General features: G+C 38.6%; 1 protein-coding gene across 1 annotated transcript in view; it reads left to right on the top strand.

Annotated features, from left to right (window-relative positions):
* The window catches only part of nos1apa (nitric oxide synthase 1 (neuronal) adaptor protein a), a 75253-nt gene that overhangs the window by 28211 nt on the left and 27859 nt on the right, over positions 1-19183 (top strand). The window contains exons 3-4 of the mRNA XM_061240884.1: positions 1865-1957; positions 4241-4299. Coding sequence (XP_061096868.1) covers positions 1865-1957; positions 4241-4299 — 152 coding nt within the window. The remainder of the gene's footprint in view (positions 1-1864; positions 1958-4240; positions 4300-19183) is intronic.

The raw sequence follows: 19183 nt of genomic DNA, 5'->3' as shown, positions 1-19183 counted from the left end.
ATGCGTTTTTCACTGAACTGGGAGCTGAAACTGGGGAACGCAATGACATTTTCCCATTTAAGGTGTTGTGCCAGCTCACTGTGCTGTTGACATGGAATTTATCCCATAACAACTTGGTTCACTCTGTGTGAAATAAAATTGATTTTTTGTAATAGTAATGTACAGCATGTAAATGGTACCCTATAAAATGTCGTATTCCCATTTTATTCTGGCAATGTAACAAGACACCTCATTAAACCCCTGGGAACAACAATTAAAAGTCCAGCAGTAGTTGTTTTGTCGACAACCTTCTTTCATTAAAAGCCCTATTATCGAGAGTGTGTGCACTGAACAGACTTTTTTCCTCTGTGGAAAATAAAGTTCTTAGGAAGGTCATTGGAAAGGGTCCTCAGTCTTTTTTGTCGTGTCCCTGAAGGATAGGGATGAGTAGCTCCATTACCTGACAGCAGACCGTATCCTTGAATCCTGGTCCTTTTACAGAGTGGGTGAGGTTCCACCTCAGTTCTATCATTGTGTTCTGTTTAGCTGAAACAGTTTAGTTTTGTAAATTAAACACTTTTTTTTTTTTTTTACACTTACACTTGGGGGCCATGTATAGCCCATGTATGTGAAATGCTAGGTAGCACTCTGTTTTTGGTCCTGTTTTTGGTTGTCTTTTCGTTAGTGGTTTCTGGTCTCCTACACAGCCATACAGAAATGTATAAACTTAGCTTGAATGTATAAACTTACAGCTTTAACATTATAATATCCATGGCCAAAGTTACACATTCTCTTTTTTGTTGTTTTTTTTTTCTTTATTTTTTTTTTCTTTACCTGTCCAGCAGTAGAAATCTTGATGAAATTTTAATTCTGTCTCAGGTCAGCAAAATAAAAGAAACGTTCAGGTCATGAGGTTATAGTTAAAGGTCGCACAGGCACCCTGATAAACCCTTACCCAAGTACGCTGGAGTATCATGATTCCACCTTGTAATATTTCTGAAGTATCCGTTAGATTGATGCAGATGCCAAAGCTGTTTTCTTTACTCAGACGTGCATGCGGTGTGTTCAGAGAGCGAGACCGTGGAGACTTTGATGTATTTGGCGATGATTGATCCCTTGTAGGGAAGACTAATGCAGATCAAACGAACGATGCAAGAAACAAGGGCTGGCAAATCCCCTTACATCTCTGTGCTGCCGGGATGGGGATCAGGGCACTTTGTTATAAGAGCTTTCTCACTTGGGTACATGATGTTGTCCCAGTGGATTTTTTGTTGCACTTGACTTTGGTTCTGACCTCTCACCTCCTGCGACAGACGAATCATTTCACATGTAGCTACTCTTCTGATAACTGATTTTCCTGTTGATCACTACACTCATTTCTCCTTGGGATAGGATCATTCTGGCCCAAATAGGGAAGGAAGTCTTTTAAAGCTAAGCGAGTTTTGTACTAAAAAGTTTTCCAAAATGCTGTAAATAGGCCTCAATTCAGTTGAACAAATGAAAAGAGAAAAAAAAAAGATTTCTTGTTTCTCACATTTTATGTACTACAGCAGGGGTCGGCAACCCTGGTCCTGGAGAGCCGCAAGGTGTGCTGGCTTTCGTTGTTACAAATTGATCAATGAAAGCCATTGATTGCACAGTTAACTCACCTCACCTGGTTTCTTGGGTCTGAATCGGTAGCTTATTTTAAGGTGGAGACGAAAGCCAGCACACCCTGCGGCTCTCCAGGACCAGGGTTGCCGACCCCTGTACTACAGTTTTCATCACTGGCTTTGCTTAGTGCTAAGATGCAAGAGCATTTATAATGGTTCTTTGCATATTTCCTTTATAAACACTTCAAGACTGGACTTCACTAATGCATCACTTGTTCTTTTTTCCTCCTCAGTATGAATTTAAAGTGAAGAACATCAAGAAGAAGAAGGTGAACATTGTCGTGTCTGTGGATGGGGTCAGGGTGGTTTTGCGGAAGAAGAAAAAGGTGGGTTGGATTTGAATGTAATTTGTGTACCAGCTGAACTGTGCTGGCAGAGGTCACATCCGTTATCTCAGGCTCCCCACAAATGTACACAGCTCCCCTCTGAGGGCATCACGTATCGGTTGTGTGGCCTCACTGTGGGCCTTTTCCCCAACATCCAGCATCGCAAGACTCATTAAAGCATGCTGGTCACCAGCGAGAGAGAGATCTGAAGATAGTGGACTCTGTTTGCCAAGCTCGGGAGTCTTTTCAAATGAAGAGAATCTGGGGGCAATTGGCTTGTGCTCTTGCCCCCAGATTCTCTTCTCAGCATCATTCCTTTTTTTTTTTTACAACCCAAAATATTAATTAGTCAAAATACCAATTATTGCAGGACTAATCATCCTCATTTTTGCTGATCCTGTAATTATGTTAATTAGGAATTTGCAATTACAAGTTTCCTTGATTTGTGTTAAAAAAACAGTGTTTTAGGTTTTAGAATGGCAGTCAATCAGTCAGTTAATCAATCAAGTTAAATGCAGTAAAGCAATTTGCAGACTATGGATTCATTAACACCTCATTACTTGTTGAAAATTGCTACATCGGCTGGAACAAAATTCTTTCCTCTGAGTTTGCAGGGTCGTGAGTTAACCATAGTATAAATTGGAAATGACATATTTACTCCTTTGTATCCAAGGTTTTTGAAAAAATAGAAAATAGAAAAAAGTGCTTTGATTTCAAACTTTAAAGTGACACTTAAGTGTTATACTAAGAAGAAAAAGCTCACATTGTTTCAGTCGGCTAATATCTTCACAGATTTTGTGGTGTGCCCATCGTGGCTGGTTTTGTGCATGGTTAAAATTGGCTATGTTGAGAAAATTAGAGAATAGAGCAGACCTTACGTAAACCTCTTTGTTTGGTTTAAAGTAGCTTGGTCCACTAAAACAGTCCCTCACGAGACAAAAGAAAATTGCTGCAATTATGAAAAGAGAGGTAAAGTTGTGTAAAGGTCTTGAAGTCAGACACCAAGGACTTCTCCCACCCTTTTGTCATGGTGTCGTGTGGAGTCTGGACATCTATTGTCTGCGATCTGACATGCAGCACAAATGCATTTTTTCCCTTTTACTCATCAAAGGGGAAGATAATCCCTGTGCATGGACTCTTCCAGTAAAAGGTGGCCTTAATTAACCAATGCAAAAAAACACCAGACAATTCTTTGCCATTGCAGACCTTGAATTATAAATGTTATTTTCGAAGGCATAAAGGGAATCCAAAGTTGTTTAGGGACTGCTCAGTTTTTTCATTCAGATTTAATTCCAGGGTCTGCTGAATTGATTTGAATGCACCCTTTAGTCTTCCAGGCTCTGTATGGAGATTGACTCCAGTCGGCAGTTATAGAAGTTACTCCACAGAGGCTGATGTAGTATAATGGCAAAAGGAAGTTGCCTTTTGTCAATAAAAGACATTTACTGTCCCAGGGATACTCACTATGTCAGTGTGGATGAATTGAAGCACTTTTCAATCAAATGATTTTTATTTGCTTTGTTTGTATTGACCGCTTGCTTTCCACTCCAGCATTAAAATGGCAGCAAAGTGAATGGCTCGTAATTTACATTTCAAAGCATTAATGTTTGTAAAATTCAGTCAGAATTAAACATACAAACACTGCAGGTGTTCTTCCGTTGACATTTAAATGGTGTCAGCGGTTGGGATGTTGTGCCGGGAGAGCAATAAATAATCTCCAACACTTCAAAATGTATGTTGGTATTTAATTTGGGCTGAGAATCAATGACCACAAACCTATTCAAGTAAAATGCAATGGAATCAGTATCAGAGAGGAGGAGGAAAATGGAGGGAGGGGGATGGATAAAAAGATAATGGATTCTAGCCTGACCAGGTGAAAAAGGCTTCATCTCCGCTGTGAAAATGTTCCATGGAGAGCCATCCCCATGGTTCACACCTTTTAAACGAGCTGACTCCGTCCTAACGATCTCAGTATAGTCTAATAACACCACTCTGCCAGTGCTTTTTCTCTTGCTTCTTCTTTTGTGCCTGTGGGGAGAAAAAAAATCTGAACTTGAATATGAATCATGTTACATAAATTGTCAGCGTGGGTACGTCTTGTTAAAAAATAAAAAAAAAATTTTACATACAGTATTTGGGAGAACTGCACTGAATGTTCAAATCTTACATTACTTTGAATTATATAATAGTAATTGTCCAGTTCCTTTACCAGATTTTGGTTACTGAAATAATGACGTGTCCATTTGCAGGCTTATCTAAATTGAAGTTTCTTTGTCTCCACAGAAAAAAGAATGGACATGGGATGAGAGCAAAATGATGATTATGCAAGATCCTATTTACAGGTAGGAGCAGTTTATCAATTTCGTACTTAATTCAAAGAGATCCTGAATATATGGTATTAGATGGTTGCAGCCACTGCAGCTAATATTTGCATACATGTATAAACAGGCTGTAGCTTGCTCTTTAACTTAAATAACCTCACCTCAACCTCACCTTTCTGTGGGTTTGAAAAATCACAAATATCAGTCGTGAGCAATCAGTGTCCCATCCCTGTGTCCCATTGGAAATGGGAGCTTTGAGTCCCCTCAGCAGCAGCTGAGAATGTCCGGACTGACACCGGCCCAGCTCTCCCTCAAATAAGCTGCACCAGCTGCGAATCTGTACGCCGTGCCAATTGGCATAATGGCCGAATAATTTATAAGGCATAATTTCTCCTTTGCAGGATGCTAAAAGGAAAGAAAACATACGTGGGGTGAAAAACCGGGGGGGATGTAATAACCGTGCTGAGTTAATGAGGTTTTGGAGGTATTTTGGTGACCGACCAGGAGGAATAAAGAAACAACCATCATGTTTAGGGACTGGTTATTTTGTTGTGGATGGTGTGCTGAATGTAGATATTGCTGCCTTTGCTGCAATTTACTTTCGTGTCAAAATAGAAAAGATTGAATTCAGTGAGACGAAAGATGGCATTTTCTGGAAAATTTCATTACCTACAGTTCATCGACAGAAGTATAATAAGATGAGCAGTGATCTTTTCTCCCATACTTTTTTGAAAGACTGCTACAAATTAAACTATGGAATGCTTGTGTGCATGCATATGTATATGCATGCAGTTTGTGTCCTATTGCAGCTAGATAGGCCTATGGTTCTTTAACTTTGTGTATGCATGCATGTGTGGGGTTATACTTGCATAATACATTTAATTTCTGAGTAGTATGTTATGTAGTATGTAGTATGTAGTATGTATGCTCCAGTTTAGATCTGTGCTCAGTCCAGTTTACTCACAAATCCAAAACCGTTACATATGCTACACTTAAAGGAAGCATATTGCAAATTCCAGAGGATGAACTTTATTGAATTTACTGAATTTTATCGGACCTGCACAAACAGTTTGCAATGATGGCAGGTGTTATTTGTTTGCATGGTCTTTGATCAGAGGGGCAGTCGTTGATGAGTAGTTATGGTTTGGATCAAGATCGCAGGATTAGGGGTGGAGTTGACCCGGCCAACAGCATGACATAACTGCACAAACGGAGCAGGGCAGAAGAAGGAAGGGGTTTTCTGGCAGCAGTCTGGAATCTACCTGCTCCTCCAGGCTGCTGTTTGTGGGTTCTCAAGCTCAATCAGGTTTGATGACACGTGCAAGAAATGCTGTGATGTGAGTACGGCATTAATCATTACAGGAAAAGGCTGACAAAAGCTAACCATGAGCATCCATAGAGATTGGTGTGGAATGCTTGTATGACTTCAAAACATCAGAAGACAAGCTTGTCCCTGTAGTGGGTAGTGGTGTGTTAGGTGGAAAAGCAGGAGTGTGAAACCAGAGAGTAGCACTTTGTGTAATGGATGTTGGACAAAATCCACCACACACAGATCAAATTTGGTTTTGGCTTTGAAATTGAATCACTTTCCATTGCTTTGAATAAATTGACTGGACAGAATACGCGAACCTTTCCAACAAAATGTTCACCTTCTGTTACTTATGTAGATGTATATCTGCGCCGGTAGGAAAGGATGTCAAGTATATTTTCATAATCACATTAGAAGAGCTTTTCTGAAATTTTATATTGGATGACATGTAGTATCTGAAGCAAAACAAGACCACAGGCTGCTTCATTGATGAAAAATCATATAGACAGTCAATCTAGCAAGTTTGAAGGTAGACTTTCACAATGTCACTGTTTGTTAACGTCGAGTTTGCCTATAGTGGACATCTTTTTTGTGATGCCATCAAGCAGGTTTTGAACAACTCAGGATGTGTTCTGCTTTTCTGTATTGCTTATAAATAAAGGTATGCCTGATCATTTCATTTAATGTAATATATCAGTAATTCAAAATCATCTAGTGCATAAAGCTTGTTTCCTTGGAGACATGAGATACAAATAAGTTGTCTTGCAGGCTTTGCTATGACAGTGAGAAACAAGTTGATTTGACAGGATGCCATCCAGAATTGAGTCTACTGCAGTTGGTCACCAGTTTACATGAACTATACAGTGGGCTCCAGAATACTTCAAACTATAAACTATAAAATAAAAAATAACATAATATAAAAACTTGATTGCTGAGAAACTCAAAATGCTGAACGTGAAAAATACAGTACTTTATTAATGTTTCAATGTATAAAACATTTTCATAAATAGACTTGAAACAGGGTTCAATAATTATTGAATCTTGTCTAGGATGCTGAGATAGATAATGCAGAACATAGATTTTGTTGCCACGGAACCATTTCTATGTGGAATTTGAGGTATGCTTTGGGTCAAGTCCGGCTACAACCTAGTCTCAGCCTTGTGGTTGAGGCAACTGATTTGCCTGATACTTGGTGGAATCCTTTATACAATTGATTTTAATCAGTGCCCCTGGACCTCTGGAATTAAAACAGGCCCAACAAAATCTCAGTGTGGATATGACCTGCATTTCCTTTTATGCATTTCTGTTTCAATGCCAAGCATGTCGTGTGAAAGCACTCTTAAGAGTGCATGATCTGGGCTTATGCACGCACTGTACAGGTGACTGGAATGAGAAGATTGAGAACACTTGTAATACTCGCACAGGAGCCTATGTGATTGTTCCATCAGTGCGAGACTAAAATATTCACATTTTGAAACATGAGTTACATTAGTAGATTCTGTCCTGCGGGCCAGACTGATAGGTATGTCTGCAGTGTGGAAATGATGGAAAAATACTTTCCGAATTTCAGCAAGAAAAAGTGCTGTTGTCAATGCAGGATACACAATTTGGTGAAAATATATTTTATTTAATTCTAGTTCAATCACTTAAGCAAGACCTTATACTTCTTAGTGAGCACAGACCTGTGGGAATTCTTCACAAACCAGCTATTTTGCAAATCAACAGGAATGCATTGCTGTGGGTGCCTACTGCTTGTGGAGGCTTGCAGTCCCAAGATAATAATTCACAGGTGTCCCCTAAGCCTAGGAGCTGCGATCATTGATATATATTTGTTGATAATTGCATTGTTGTTCAAATATATTTTTCTGCATCAAAATAATCTGTGTTTGTTTTCTTGGAAAAATACCATACAGTACAGATCTCTTGTCTCCCACTGCAGTAAGCAAAGCAGACTTGATCATGGCTGGCCTCAAAACCCACAGGCTGAATCACATCTCCTGACCGTGCTCATGAGCCCTAGATTAGTGTGCAATGGTTCCGTTTGTGCAGAGTTATGGCAGTGTTTCTTCATTTCCCACATGAGCTTCAGGTGCTCCAGTCCTGGGCTCAGCCACAATAACTCTTTTGAGTATTGAATTTCAATCTTGGTGTGGTCAGATTTGATTATATGTTTTCACTATTCCCTCACTTTCCCTGAAATAACAGTCTGCACAAAAGTGACAGGGCTCAGCACAGTCGAAAACTGTTTCGTTTTTTCCCTCGTCTGGAAGTATAAAGAACCGGAGAGGTTCAAATCCTTTCAGGGAGTCGGTTAGTGCATATTGCTCCTGTTTCTGTCTAGGTTTTACTCTGTGTTTAGAATTTTAGAGGTCATTCATAATAGTGCATTTGGTATTTTGCAGATAAACAGATAAGACATTAATAAATTACTATAGATGCATAGTTTTTTTTTTTATACTTTAAAAAATTATTTTTTTTTAACCATTTCCATTACCACTTGTATTGCTGAAACCATTTGCAGTTTAATGTTTTCTAATGGAGTCAGAATTGCTTTCTGGCACTCGTATCACTTCAACTATTACAGTACATGTGCTGCTTGTCTTCATCTTAAAGCGCAGTATGCATAGTTTTGTGCTCTGAAAGAAATTGTGTTCTTTACTTTGTGAATGAGTGCTTGAGGTGACTCATTCTTGTCTATGTGGAGCAGGTGCTAAAATGCCTCCATAGTCATGTTTACTTGAGAGTGCAAGAAAGAAGTGCCTTGACTGAAATGTCATCCTATCACTTGCTAATACCTTCTTTATCATCCCCTGCCATTCTCTCTGAGCCACAGATATTGAGGGTGTTAAAGTTAATCGCTTGAAGGGAACATCTCTTATTATTTACTTATTTGAAAGGGGGTTGAATTTCTTAATTTATTTGCAAAGGAGAAATCCCTATCTAGGGTGGTAGTAGGAGGATTTTAACTCGTAACTACTTTTATTGTAAATAGTCCTGCGTATACTGGAATTGTTTGGCTGGAGTCGCTCAGTGCTCAGAAGAAGAACTGATGAGACATACTACACTTCTGTAACTTTTTGAAAACATTTACTCATTCACTTTGCATTTGTCAGCAGACCTGAATTGTATGTGTATATAACGACACTGTATACAAACCTTCATTCAGCCTTGAAATCCCGATTGGCTTAAACAATCAGTTATTTACTCGTTATAGCTTCATATATTATCTTTCTCCCATCAATAAACACTAAATGAGCCTGAACTTTTCAGAAGAATCCTGTTTGCAGTTAATCATTCACCTTACTGTACAGTGTCACTATTCCTAAGCACTGTGGGTAAATGTACTCTTGACAATATTCCCAGTAACCTGCTATTCAGCTTGAAGTCCATGTGGATGACTGTATTCTCAAGTGGTCTTGCAGTTAACAAATGAAAGTGAAAATCATTTAATCCTGTATTTTAAATATTCAGTTTAATCGTTTGGCAAATCTTTGAAATTAAGCAAAGTTTACAGTGGGCTTATGGTAATATTTGACCAAATGTGCCTGCATAAATATAAAATATTTTTAAGGCAGACTTTTTATTCCCAAAATGCTGTATCTGGGCCTCAGCTTCACAGTTAGAATGGGAAAGCTAGCTGGTTAACTCACAGCACTGCATGAGAAAAATGTGTCCGATACCATGGTCAGACAGCAACTCCGGTAATTTGACAACACAGGTTTGCCATTTTGGATTAAAATAAAGAAATAAAGAAATAAAAATTAGCACTACATTATCCCCTTTTCTTGACTCAAGCTTGACAGTTACATACCCACAATATAATGGTTGCTATTCATGAACCCTTTTGACTACAGGCATAATCCTTGTCTTTTGAAAGGTAGCCCTTTGGGGTTTGTTTTCCAAGAGTAGTGATGAATATTTATCAGGGTTTGTTGTTTGTACTGTTAACCCAGAAGGGAATTACACTTTTTACACATACAAAATGGTGCCTTATTTGTAAATAGTGAAATGGTGTGTTGTGTCTGGGGTTTTTAAAGTAGGCTAGTAGCGTGTATAATGTATGTATGTTTGATGACAAAGCAAATCAAGCAACTAAATCAAAGTTACAGAAGCTCAAACACACAGTGGAAGTGGAAGATTTTTTTTCTCAGTGAAAAGATTTTCTGTTTTTGAGTGGATACAGATTATTGTGGCGTGCCTGATATTATGGGTCTCATATACTAAAGTATACAACACTTTTTATCCTATTTTCACTTTGCCCCACTTTCACTTCACCTCTTCCTTTCCTTGTGCTTTCCTGAGGCAGCAACAGGCCGAGAAGAATGTGAAAAATAAGTACAATAATCATACTGATAACATCTTGTATACTAGTATATTGATTGAGGTCCATTGATTGACGTTTTTGTCAAATACACAACCCCCGTCAAAAAGTCAAATTCATTCCACCATTTCACGCTTTTATTATTCAAAAGCAGGCTTGTTCCTTATTTATAAGCTTACTGAATAAAAATAAAAGACTTTGACAATATATTTAAATGGGGTCACACTTCCTCAGAAATATTCACTCATGACAGATTCCTTCAAAGTTCTCCAGTGCTCCGGTATCATACCACTAGCCGCTTCTAGGCTGAGCTGAATTTATACTGTATTTTGGTCAGATAAGCTCGTACATGAGCTCAGAGTGTTTGAGAGAGCATTCCTATGTACATCAACGTTTCTCTGAGTTGGCACGTTTTTAGAATTGCATTATTATGCAGTTGGTTCGTTGGATCCTTGCTATGAAAAGGACACTGACATTACGTTATTTTGTATAAGTAACTGTTCTCGCTAAAACATCTTAAAATAGGTTATACAGATAGTGAGATTTAATGCTTTCAAATTGTATGTCCTGTTACCATAGTGATTGAAAATTGCACTGTTAAAGAAAGGAACTAGTGCGGGGAAGAAAAAAAAAACACACACACACACCGGCCCAGCCCCTGGGCTGGTGAGACTTAAGGGGTTTAAAGGATGTTTTTTAATATGTGAATCTTGGTAGGCATTCATTATAAAACCCTTTTTTATATCTGCACTGCAGCCATTATGATTTCTATGGTAGCCAGTAGTCAAGGAAGGCAAATATTTTGTACATTTATATTTTATTTCCTGTTCCATTTAATATTTGATCTGCTTCAGTGCTCTTAATTGGTACCACATAAAGTTGCTGTTCGCAATCTGTTGTTTACAATGCAGGACAGTCAATTCAGTTAAGGGTATCAAGTCATCTTGTGAACAATTCTGGCATTAGTGTTGCCACTGGTGAGTAAATCTTTGTAGCACTACGTGTTTTCGGTTATAAGCATATACAATTATATATCAGCTTGAAATATACAAAGAAGCTGATGTATAAATGTATATGCTATTACTGCTATTACTGTGTTTGCATGCATAATTATCTGAAAAAAACCACAGAATGAATTTCAGTAGGGCTGTTGCTGTGAATTTGAGTCACTTGTGGGCACCCACTTGTTTCATCTTAGCCATGTTTTTTTTAATAATCCTGCTTCTGAGAAGAACCAAGCATAGAAAAGCCTCTGATCAGAGAAAGAAACTTTTTTTTTTTTTTTTTTTTTTTGTCCAAACCCAAAATGTTGTCTAGATGTCTAGAAAACAACATCAGTGCAGTTTACCATGTTGAGTTAAGTATCTACATATCTAGCTCTTTCTGTAGAGCAGTTAAGATTCACCAATACTGTATTCTGGCAGAGGCAGTTATACAGCATACTGTATATCCATTACAGTTGGCTGAGCATTGTGTAAAGTGAGTGAATGCCATACTAGGGAGGTGGCTGCTTTAATCCACCCTATAAATGTTGTAATTACTGGGAGATTAGCAGGATTAATTCCTTTCACTTGCTGCCAAAATCCTTGTTGTGCGGAAAGAAAATGTACTACATCCCTTGGGTCTACAACTCCATCTATTACCTGAGACAGGGGCTACTTGGGTCTCAGTCTCAGCTGATTTGCAAGCTCGGAGGGCAATCATCGGTTTAGGTTAGGTGAGTTCTTGGTAAAGTTTCAGGAACCGCCGTGAAAACAGTGCCCTATTGTCCTTTGAGCAGTTCATGGGCGTGTCTGTTCATTGCAGAAAGCACCTGCACGTTATGACATTCAGAATCGATAATGCCACTACTGGAACAGTTTTTGCGAAGTTAACCGTTTTGTTTACATGCAGACACATACTGCGCACTACCATTCAAAAGTTTGGAGTCACCTTGTCTTTTTCTGATTTAATATTTTATTTTCTCTGTTTGTAATCAATCAATTCATACATGGTCAAAGCGCAAAGCTTTTATTAAAGGGTATTTTTATACATTTTGGTTTCACCATGTAGTAATTACAGCAGTTTGTATATGTAGTCCCCCATTTCAATGTTTGAGGCAAATTAACAGAATGTCAAATAAGTCATCTTTTCTATTTGGTTGCATATCCTTTGCATGCAATGACCTCCTTATGTTTGTGACCCATCAACATCATCTTATTTTCATCTTGACTAAAACTTTTGCCATTTGAATGGATCTCAATGGGAATTGGGGTATGGGACTAGATTCAGATATAAATTATGCTGATACAGTTTGTAACACATTTGTTGGCTAATGGGCTGTAACCCCATCTATGCTGCCTTCAAATTATTGTTGCATTGATATTTCTAAGATGATAAAAACTGCAACTTAATAAAACTGCAAGATGGTGATGCCCGATTGTTGAAAAGACTCTCCACTAGTGAGAACAGCTCCTTAGATGTGTATCCACCTCTTATTTGCAAACCAGGGCAATAAAACAGCAGGCTCCCCCACATCCCTGACCTAGTCACAGACTTAGACAATAAAGGACATTCTAATAATCTTATAATCTGATATCATTGCTCTACTTCAAAAAATTATGTTCCAATATTGAAAAAAAAAAAGTTTCCTTAGCTGACTTTCTTTTATTGCATGTCCAGCCAACATATTTCGAATTTGATATAAATAATTTGATATAGACATATTTATGGAACCAAACATCCCGTCTGGTTATGAAGCTGTTTTTTGACTACCGTTGACGTTCATTTCGTAATCCGTTCAGCCATTTTCGAGAAATCAATTTTTCCCAGAACTATACCAAAGCAAATGTTGTCTTGAACTACTTCTTGTTGTTTTGTAAATACATTGCTTGGTCATTTCTGTCTGTCTGACTAATTTAAAACATGCCGATCTGTACGGGGTTTCCTACCATTTCCAACAAAGTATAATGTGTCATATTCAGGTGACAGACCGTTTAGGAATATCACTGTATTCGCTTAGAAGAATGAATATTCAGACGTGTGTTAAGCATCAAGTGAGCATTTGCGTTGGACTTGCTATTGATAAGCCTGTAATTTTACTGCCTATCAGGGCCAGTTCTATTTTAAGTGTGATGCAGGTTCCATTAGGGTGAGTAATTTAGGAGAGCTTTATGGGCACCTTGGGCATGTTTTATTAAAAACACACACATTTCTTTACATTTTACAAAATTGGGTTTAGTAGAAAAATACGCTTTTCTAAACATTCATGCGTCTTGACAAAAAGATATGCAGATAATTCGTATTTGGAGAGATTTGGAGACGCTTGAGGACATCAGGGTGCAGTTTTGTGAAAACCTATGTGGAATTTGAATGCCTGTAGATATCTTTATTAAATCTTGTAAATACATTGAGATGAAGTTTGTGCACAAATAAGTAGTAGTTCTGAGTTGGTCCTTGGCTTAGAAATTCAGATATGCAGTACTAAAAGGGTGTTTTTTTCTCAAATTTCTGAATGGTGCAAGCATCTTCTTTTTTTCTCCTTTTTATTTTTAAGCCTTCAACCACGTGTGTAGATCGTTTTTGAGATATTGACACTTTTATAGGACTAATACAGGCTTAAATTCCCTACTTGGGGGGGGGGGTGGAAAGGGTTAAATCATCAAGGGTACAAAGTATCAAATTAGCCTCAAGCCATCATGCTGCTGCCAGATATGCAGTTGCTACTACAATAATTGTTTCTCTTGACAAATATTCATGTTTAACTCAATGGTAAAAATTATTATTTCTTTTTAAGATTATTCTTAAACTCAATATCTCAGCAATAGTGGAAAGTTTATTCTGGGTAACGGGTGGGGGGTGTCGGTGGGTAATGGTGGGTCTTGTTTACATCCATTCGGGAAGCATGAAGGGAGATTGGCCTAGTCTGAAAGGGAATTTTTCATACTTCAGTGACTACAAGAACTGCAGAACAGCACTGCCTTATTAATTCTGAAGGAGGTATCCAAATCTGTTAGCAGTAAGCTAACAGCCGTTTTATCCGCTTTGTAATTGATCTTAGTAAGTTGTTTTTGTTTAAGTTCCTTGTTTTTTTATATTTATGTATAGAATGTTGTGTAAACGATACAATCGATTAAATGGCACATATTAAACTTCTGCTTCTTAGGACGTGGGCATAGCCTCCTTCCTTTTATAGGTTAAAAGACGACACATTGGGTGTCTCGGTGGCGCAGCCTGTAGAGCACTAACCGCATGCTCATTGCGAGCCGCGACGTCGGCGGTTTGAATCCGACTGTCTGACATTTGTCGCATGTCTTTCCCTCTCTCGCTCCCATTCTTCCTGTCTCTCTATACTATACTGTCCAATAAAGCTGAAAAAGGCCTAAAAAATATCTTTAAAAAAGAAGACACGTTGGGAAGATGTACAGGACAGGAGTTCAGTTTTCAAATGTACATGTACAGTGGTGTCATTTTTAATGTGTAAGGAAGTCATGGTGCTATAAATGTATTGTCAAATATCTTAAAGTTTTCTTTAACTGGTTATGCACAATGTAGTTACTGTGTTGGACTACCAAGCTCCAGGACAGAGCACCATTTTCCATCTGCATGCAAACATAATTGTTCTCTCTTTTTTCCCCCTGTGGCCTTCTGTTGAAGGAAGCTGGTGGACGTGACCTTGGCACATTTCTAACAGCACTCGTCACATTTTACAGACGTTTTCATCACCAGAATGCCGGCGTATAGCTGAACAGGGAAAGCGCTGACACAATGCCTGATTGAAATGGATAGCACATAACATGCATAAGCACAATGGGTCACGTACCATGAAAGCAAGCAACCAAGTACAGCTTCAGCATTTTTGTTATTCCGCAAGCACAATATAGAAAAAGCCCTGCTCTTTGTATCTCTGGGAGTGTGTTGAAGCCCAGAGTGCTACACATTCTGCTAATTAGTAACCCCCATCCTCTGAAGTACATGTGTATCCAGTTTGGCTTTGATTCAGGTTGTCAGACTACTTAAAATTATTGTCAAGAAAAACCTTTCCTACTTTTTCTTACGCCTGTTCATAAAAATTTTGTTATTATTGTGTGACTGACCTGAAAATCAAAGAAAGTCGCATATGCAGCGTGTGCGAACCCCAAACACTCGTTTTCGCTCAGTTCGGTTTAGTGAGCCATATCATTCAAACAATCACTGAGCACTTTATTAGGAATGTTTTATTGCACCTACTTATTCATGTGATTATCTAATCAGCCAATTGTGTGGCAGCAGTGCAATGCATACAATCATGTAGATACAGGTCAGGAGCTTCAGATAATGAAGCTGAGTGTATGAATTAATGATTTAATAATTTGTTATTTTTTCTTTTGTTTGAGCAACAGTTCATACCGAGTCATTCACTGTTGCGAATGGCTTGATTATGTTATGTGTGAAGAAATACTTGACTTAAGAAATATTGGAAAAACATGTCAGGATTTCTTAGTTATAGAAAAGCGCATTTAAAGTATTGAGCTACTGGTTTAGCTAGCCCGTGTAGCTAGCCCGTGTTATGGCATTTTCAGAGGGTTGACATTTCTGTATTTCTGTATTATAAATCCTTTTTTTGATTGCTCTTATGTAATATTCTAATATTTTGAGACACTGGATTTTTATTTTCGTGAGCTGTGAGCTGTAAGCTGTAATCATCAAGATTAAAACAAAAAAACGTCTTGAAATATTTCGCTTTATATGTAATGAATCTTGAATATATGAAAGTTTCACTTTGAATTAAATTACGGAAAAAAATGAACTTTTCCACAATATTCACATTTTTTGAGATGCATCTGTATTATATTTTATTGAAATTCTGACTGAAGAAAATACCCTGTATGGTTTTTCAAATGGGTTTCTCTTATTTATGAGATTCGTTAGAAGCGCATTTCGTAAAAATGTGTCACCTGTCGAGGTGCATGGCATACTGGGTGCGCCCCTCGCTTATCTTTGGAAAATGGCATGCAAAGTCCATTCTGGAAAATATGGCCCTAATTGTGAATGATCATGACTTAAAATTTTTTTTAGCCATTTAAAATTGAAAGCTTTCTTAATAAAACCTCTTATAACTGCACATCCATGTCACAGTTTGCTTCGAAGTGAAATGTTTGATTTAGTTTCATACATGTAACTTAGCATATCATTCCGGTTAGAAATAAAATACCTCCAATTTGAAAGCGTGTACTTTATTTATTACATTTATTACAAATGTTTCTGAACCCTTGAAGGAAGAGCATTTGCTTTGTTGGATGACAACACTGTTTTTATTATTCTCCAAGGTTAGTGAGTAGATAGCAGTCCCATTCCATTCCTCACAGACCCTCTCTCACTATCTGTAAATGAGGCATGGGAGACTTTATAGTATAGCTAATGAATTGTGTGTTGCACATTTTCTGCTTGTGTGTGATAGCTGCAGGAGTACTCTGAACCACTCCTGATAACACAACTGCAGCTGCACTTCTGGGGAGGATTTTAATTTCTTTTTAGAGGGGAGACGGGCGGGGGGGGGGAACGATTCTGCTGACAGTTCTGCTGTTGCCGCAAAATGCTCTTAAAGAATATCAGCAGCAAGAAGTTTGTTTTCAGTAGCCCCAGTGACACTGTATACATGTTTGAATCCAGCTGAACCACCCCCGTGCCTCCCTACCGGTTATGTCTGTTCGACCCGATAAGCGCTGGCTCAGCTAGAGGTGCAGTTTCAGTGCAGCAGCATCCATGGTGGCCTGGCAGTTGCTGGGAAAATACCATCTAGCACAGACCGGGTGATATGCGAGCAGCTGTGTGTTTCGAGTGTATTTCAGAAGACCTGTGAGTTTGAAAGGAATGCGGTTGAAGGGGTGGTGTCCACGAACATCCTACGTTCACTGTGGCACAGAGACTTCATTTCACCTGACCGGTTAAGTAAAGATAGCCTAATCTGGTTTAAAGATAATCTGGCTATTATGGAATCATTCTCTGAAACGCAAATAACTTCTGCCTCAGCGCCACATCCAATTCCTTCATTCGCTAAACATCTTTCTCTAAAGGTTTTCATTGTCTGCATTGGTTGCCTGCCTTATCCAACTGATCTTTTCTCATCCAACAAACAGTGCCACTGAATATTCCCAAACTTCCCAATATATGCGTGAGAAGTTCATATTTGATAAGGGTGCATTCTTGGGTCCAGCAGGGTCAGTCCACCGGGGTGATTCCCCAGTCTGTGCTCATTGTCACCTCCCCTGTAATAACCCATTCAACTGGCCTTTGCCCTCCAGTAAGTCTGTCCAGTAAGATGTCTCTGAGATGACCAAGAGACAAAGGTCTCATTAGACCTGTGAGGCAATGGGAGAGGCCAGTTGGGTGACAGTTAATTACAGACCTCTGCAGCAGCAACTGGCATTGTAATCGGACCGTCTGGCGCTTCCAGCATCCACAGTCAGACAGACACTTTCAATTAAGGACTGACTAACGCCAGTGAAGATAGCTTTGACAGAGCATTTTTGCAGGTTAATTATAGAGATGATGGGCAAGAAGACTATGCGAAAGCTATACTGTTTATTTCTAGCGCTCCTGTTCACGATAACCACAGTGCCACGTCTCCCTGTAGGATTCCACGTAAGACAGTCACTGGAATTTGACAAAAACTTGCGTCTTGGTATCTTTGTCAGTGCCATTTTTCAGGAGATATGAATGGGAAATGGTCAGATTGGATATGTAATGAATGTATGTGTGGGTTGTTCAATTTATTTTTCCCTTGTAATTGTCTTGAATAGAATATGGTGTTATTTTTGGAGGTGGGATTTTTTTGGGGGGCCGAACAGAAAAGAAATGGCCACGAGCAAACCGTGCTCCACTAAATGTGAAGCATCACTCCTCTTATTTTTATTTTTATCCCTTGCCTAAGGATGACAGGCGTGCTCATGTTGCATTTAGTTACTAGCCCATGACTGGCTGATTAAATATTTGCATTAACAAGCTGGTGTACAGGTCTATCAGATCAATAGTTGCATTTACACTCAGTGAGCACTTTATCAATCTGCCTATCTTCTTTATATCACGGAATTATGCACTTTCATATCATTATCCGTTTCTTCTATAGCATCTTCAGCCTACTTGCCTATTATTACATTTTTAGTTGATAGCAATCTGTGACACACCATTTCACATGACCCCTTCCATGATGCTGATTCTATTTATTCCTTTCTCATATGGTATCACTGTCTGCAAGGTTAGTTAGTGTCATTTATTGGTGCAACAGATATCACTGTTGAATTTGGAATGTTAATTTCAGCAATAATTCCGATTTCACCGTTGTTTTTTATATTTGTAATATTAATGTAATTAATTTATTGATTCCCGTTTGATGTTTAGTTTTGATGCCTGGAGACTGAAGTGCCGCTGAGACTAAATAGATTAGCCAGAAACCCTGGGTAGTCTCTATTTACATTATAGATTGTTTAGCCTACAGTATACCAGGTCTGAATCTGTTCAGTGCCACCGTATTGTCATGCCATTGCCATGTGTATTTTAATGGGCCCTCTGTTTTGCACTGCTGTGTCAGTGGGTGTAAACTGTCACAATTTTTAAAAAATTATTAAATAATTGTACGAATACATTTATACTTGACGTCTAACTTAGGAAGTTGATTCCTTCCCATGGGGACTCATGATACCACTTTTTTCTTTCAGACATAAACATTCATAATGAGTTTTGCATGTAACGCTGTAACAATGTTTTAATAAAACAAATAAATAAATGCCAATGTACACGCTTATCATCCTGTCCAATCCTAAAAATGAACAAAACAGGAGGGAATTAAATTAATGTGGTATACACTGATCATTTTCTGCACACCTAAACCTTTGCACCAGAAGTATGATGTACATTTTGCAAATAGCTCTCTCTCTCCCCAAATGTAATTACTTCTTGACAAGGCTGTGTTGTGTATTGAATACTCTACTCTTGCTTGCTTGTATCAGTTGTCCCAGAAGAGGGTCAGAGCTTTCAGCTGGATCTGCATTTGCATTGCCTGTGCATTTACTGCAGTGAACGTCCTTTAAATTTGGCTTAGCTGGGAATACTTTAAGCTGGCCAGCAATTAATGTAGTGACAGGCCATTAGTCTTTCCTTAAACATACTACTTACTTTAAGGAACAGCTGAGCGCACTGAGAAGGTCGACACCTATTTTGTCAGGATAGGTTGGCCAGATTATAGAGTCCTGAGGCATGACTGAGGGCTGGAATAGGTTCCCGGCCAAATGCCCGTGATTTTGCAACATCTGTCTCTC

This window comes from Conger conger, chromosome 4, assembly GCF_963514075.1.
Source record: "Conger conger chromosome 4, fConCon1.1, whole genome shotgun sequence".
In the NCBI taxonomy this organism is placed as follows: domain Eukaryota; kingdom Metazoa; phylum Chordata; class Actinopteri; order Anguilliformes; family Congridae; genus Conger; species Conger conger.
The sequence above is the reverse complement of the archived record's forward strand: the minus strand, read 5'-3'. Positions and strand labels throughout refer to the sequence as shown.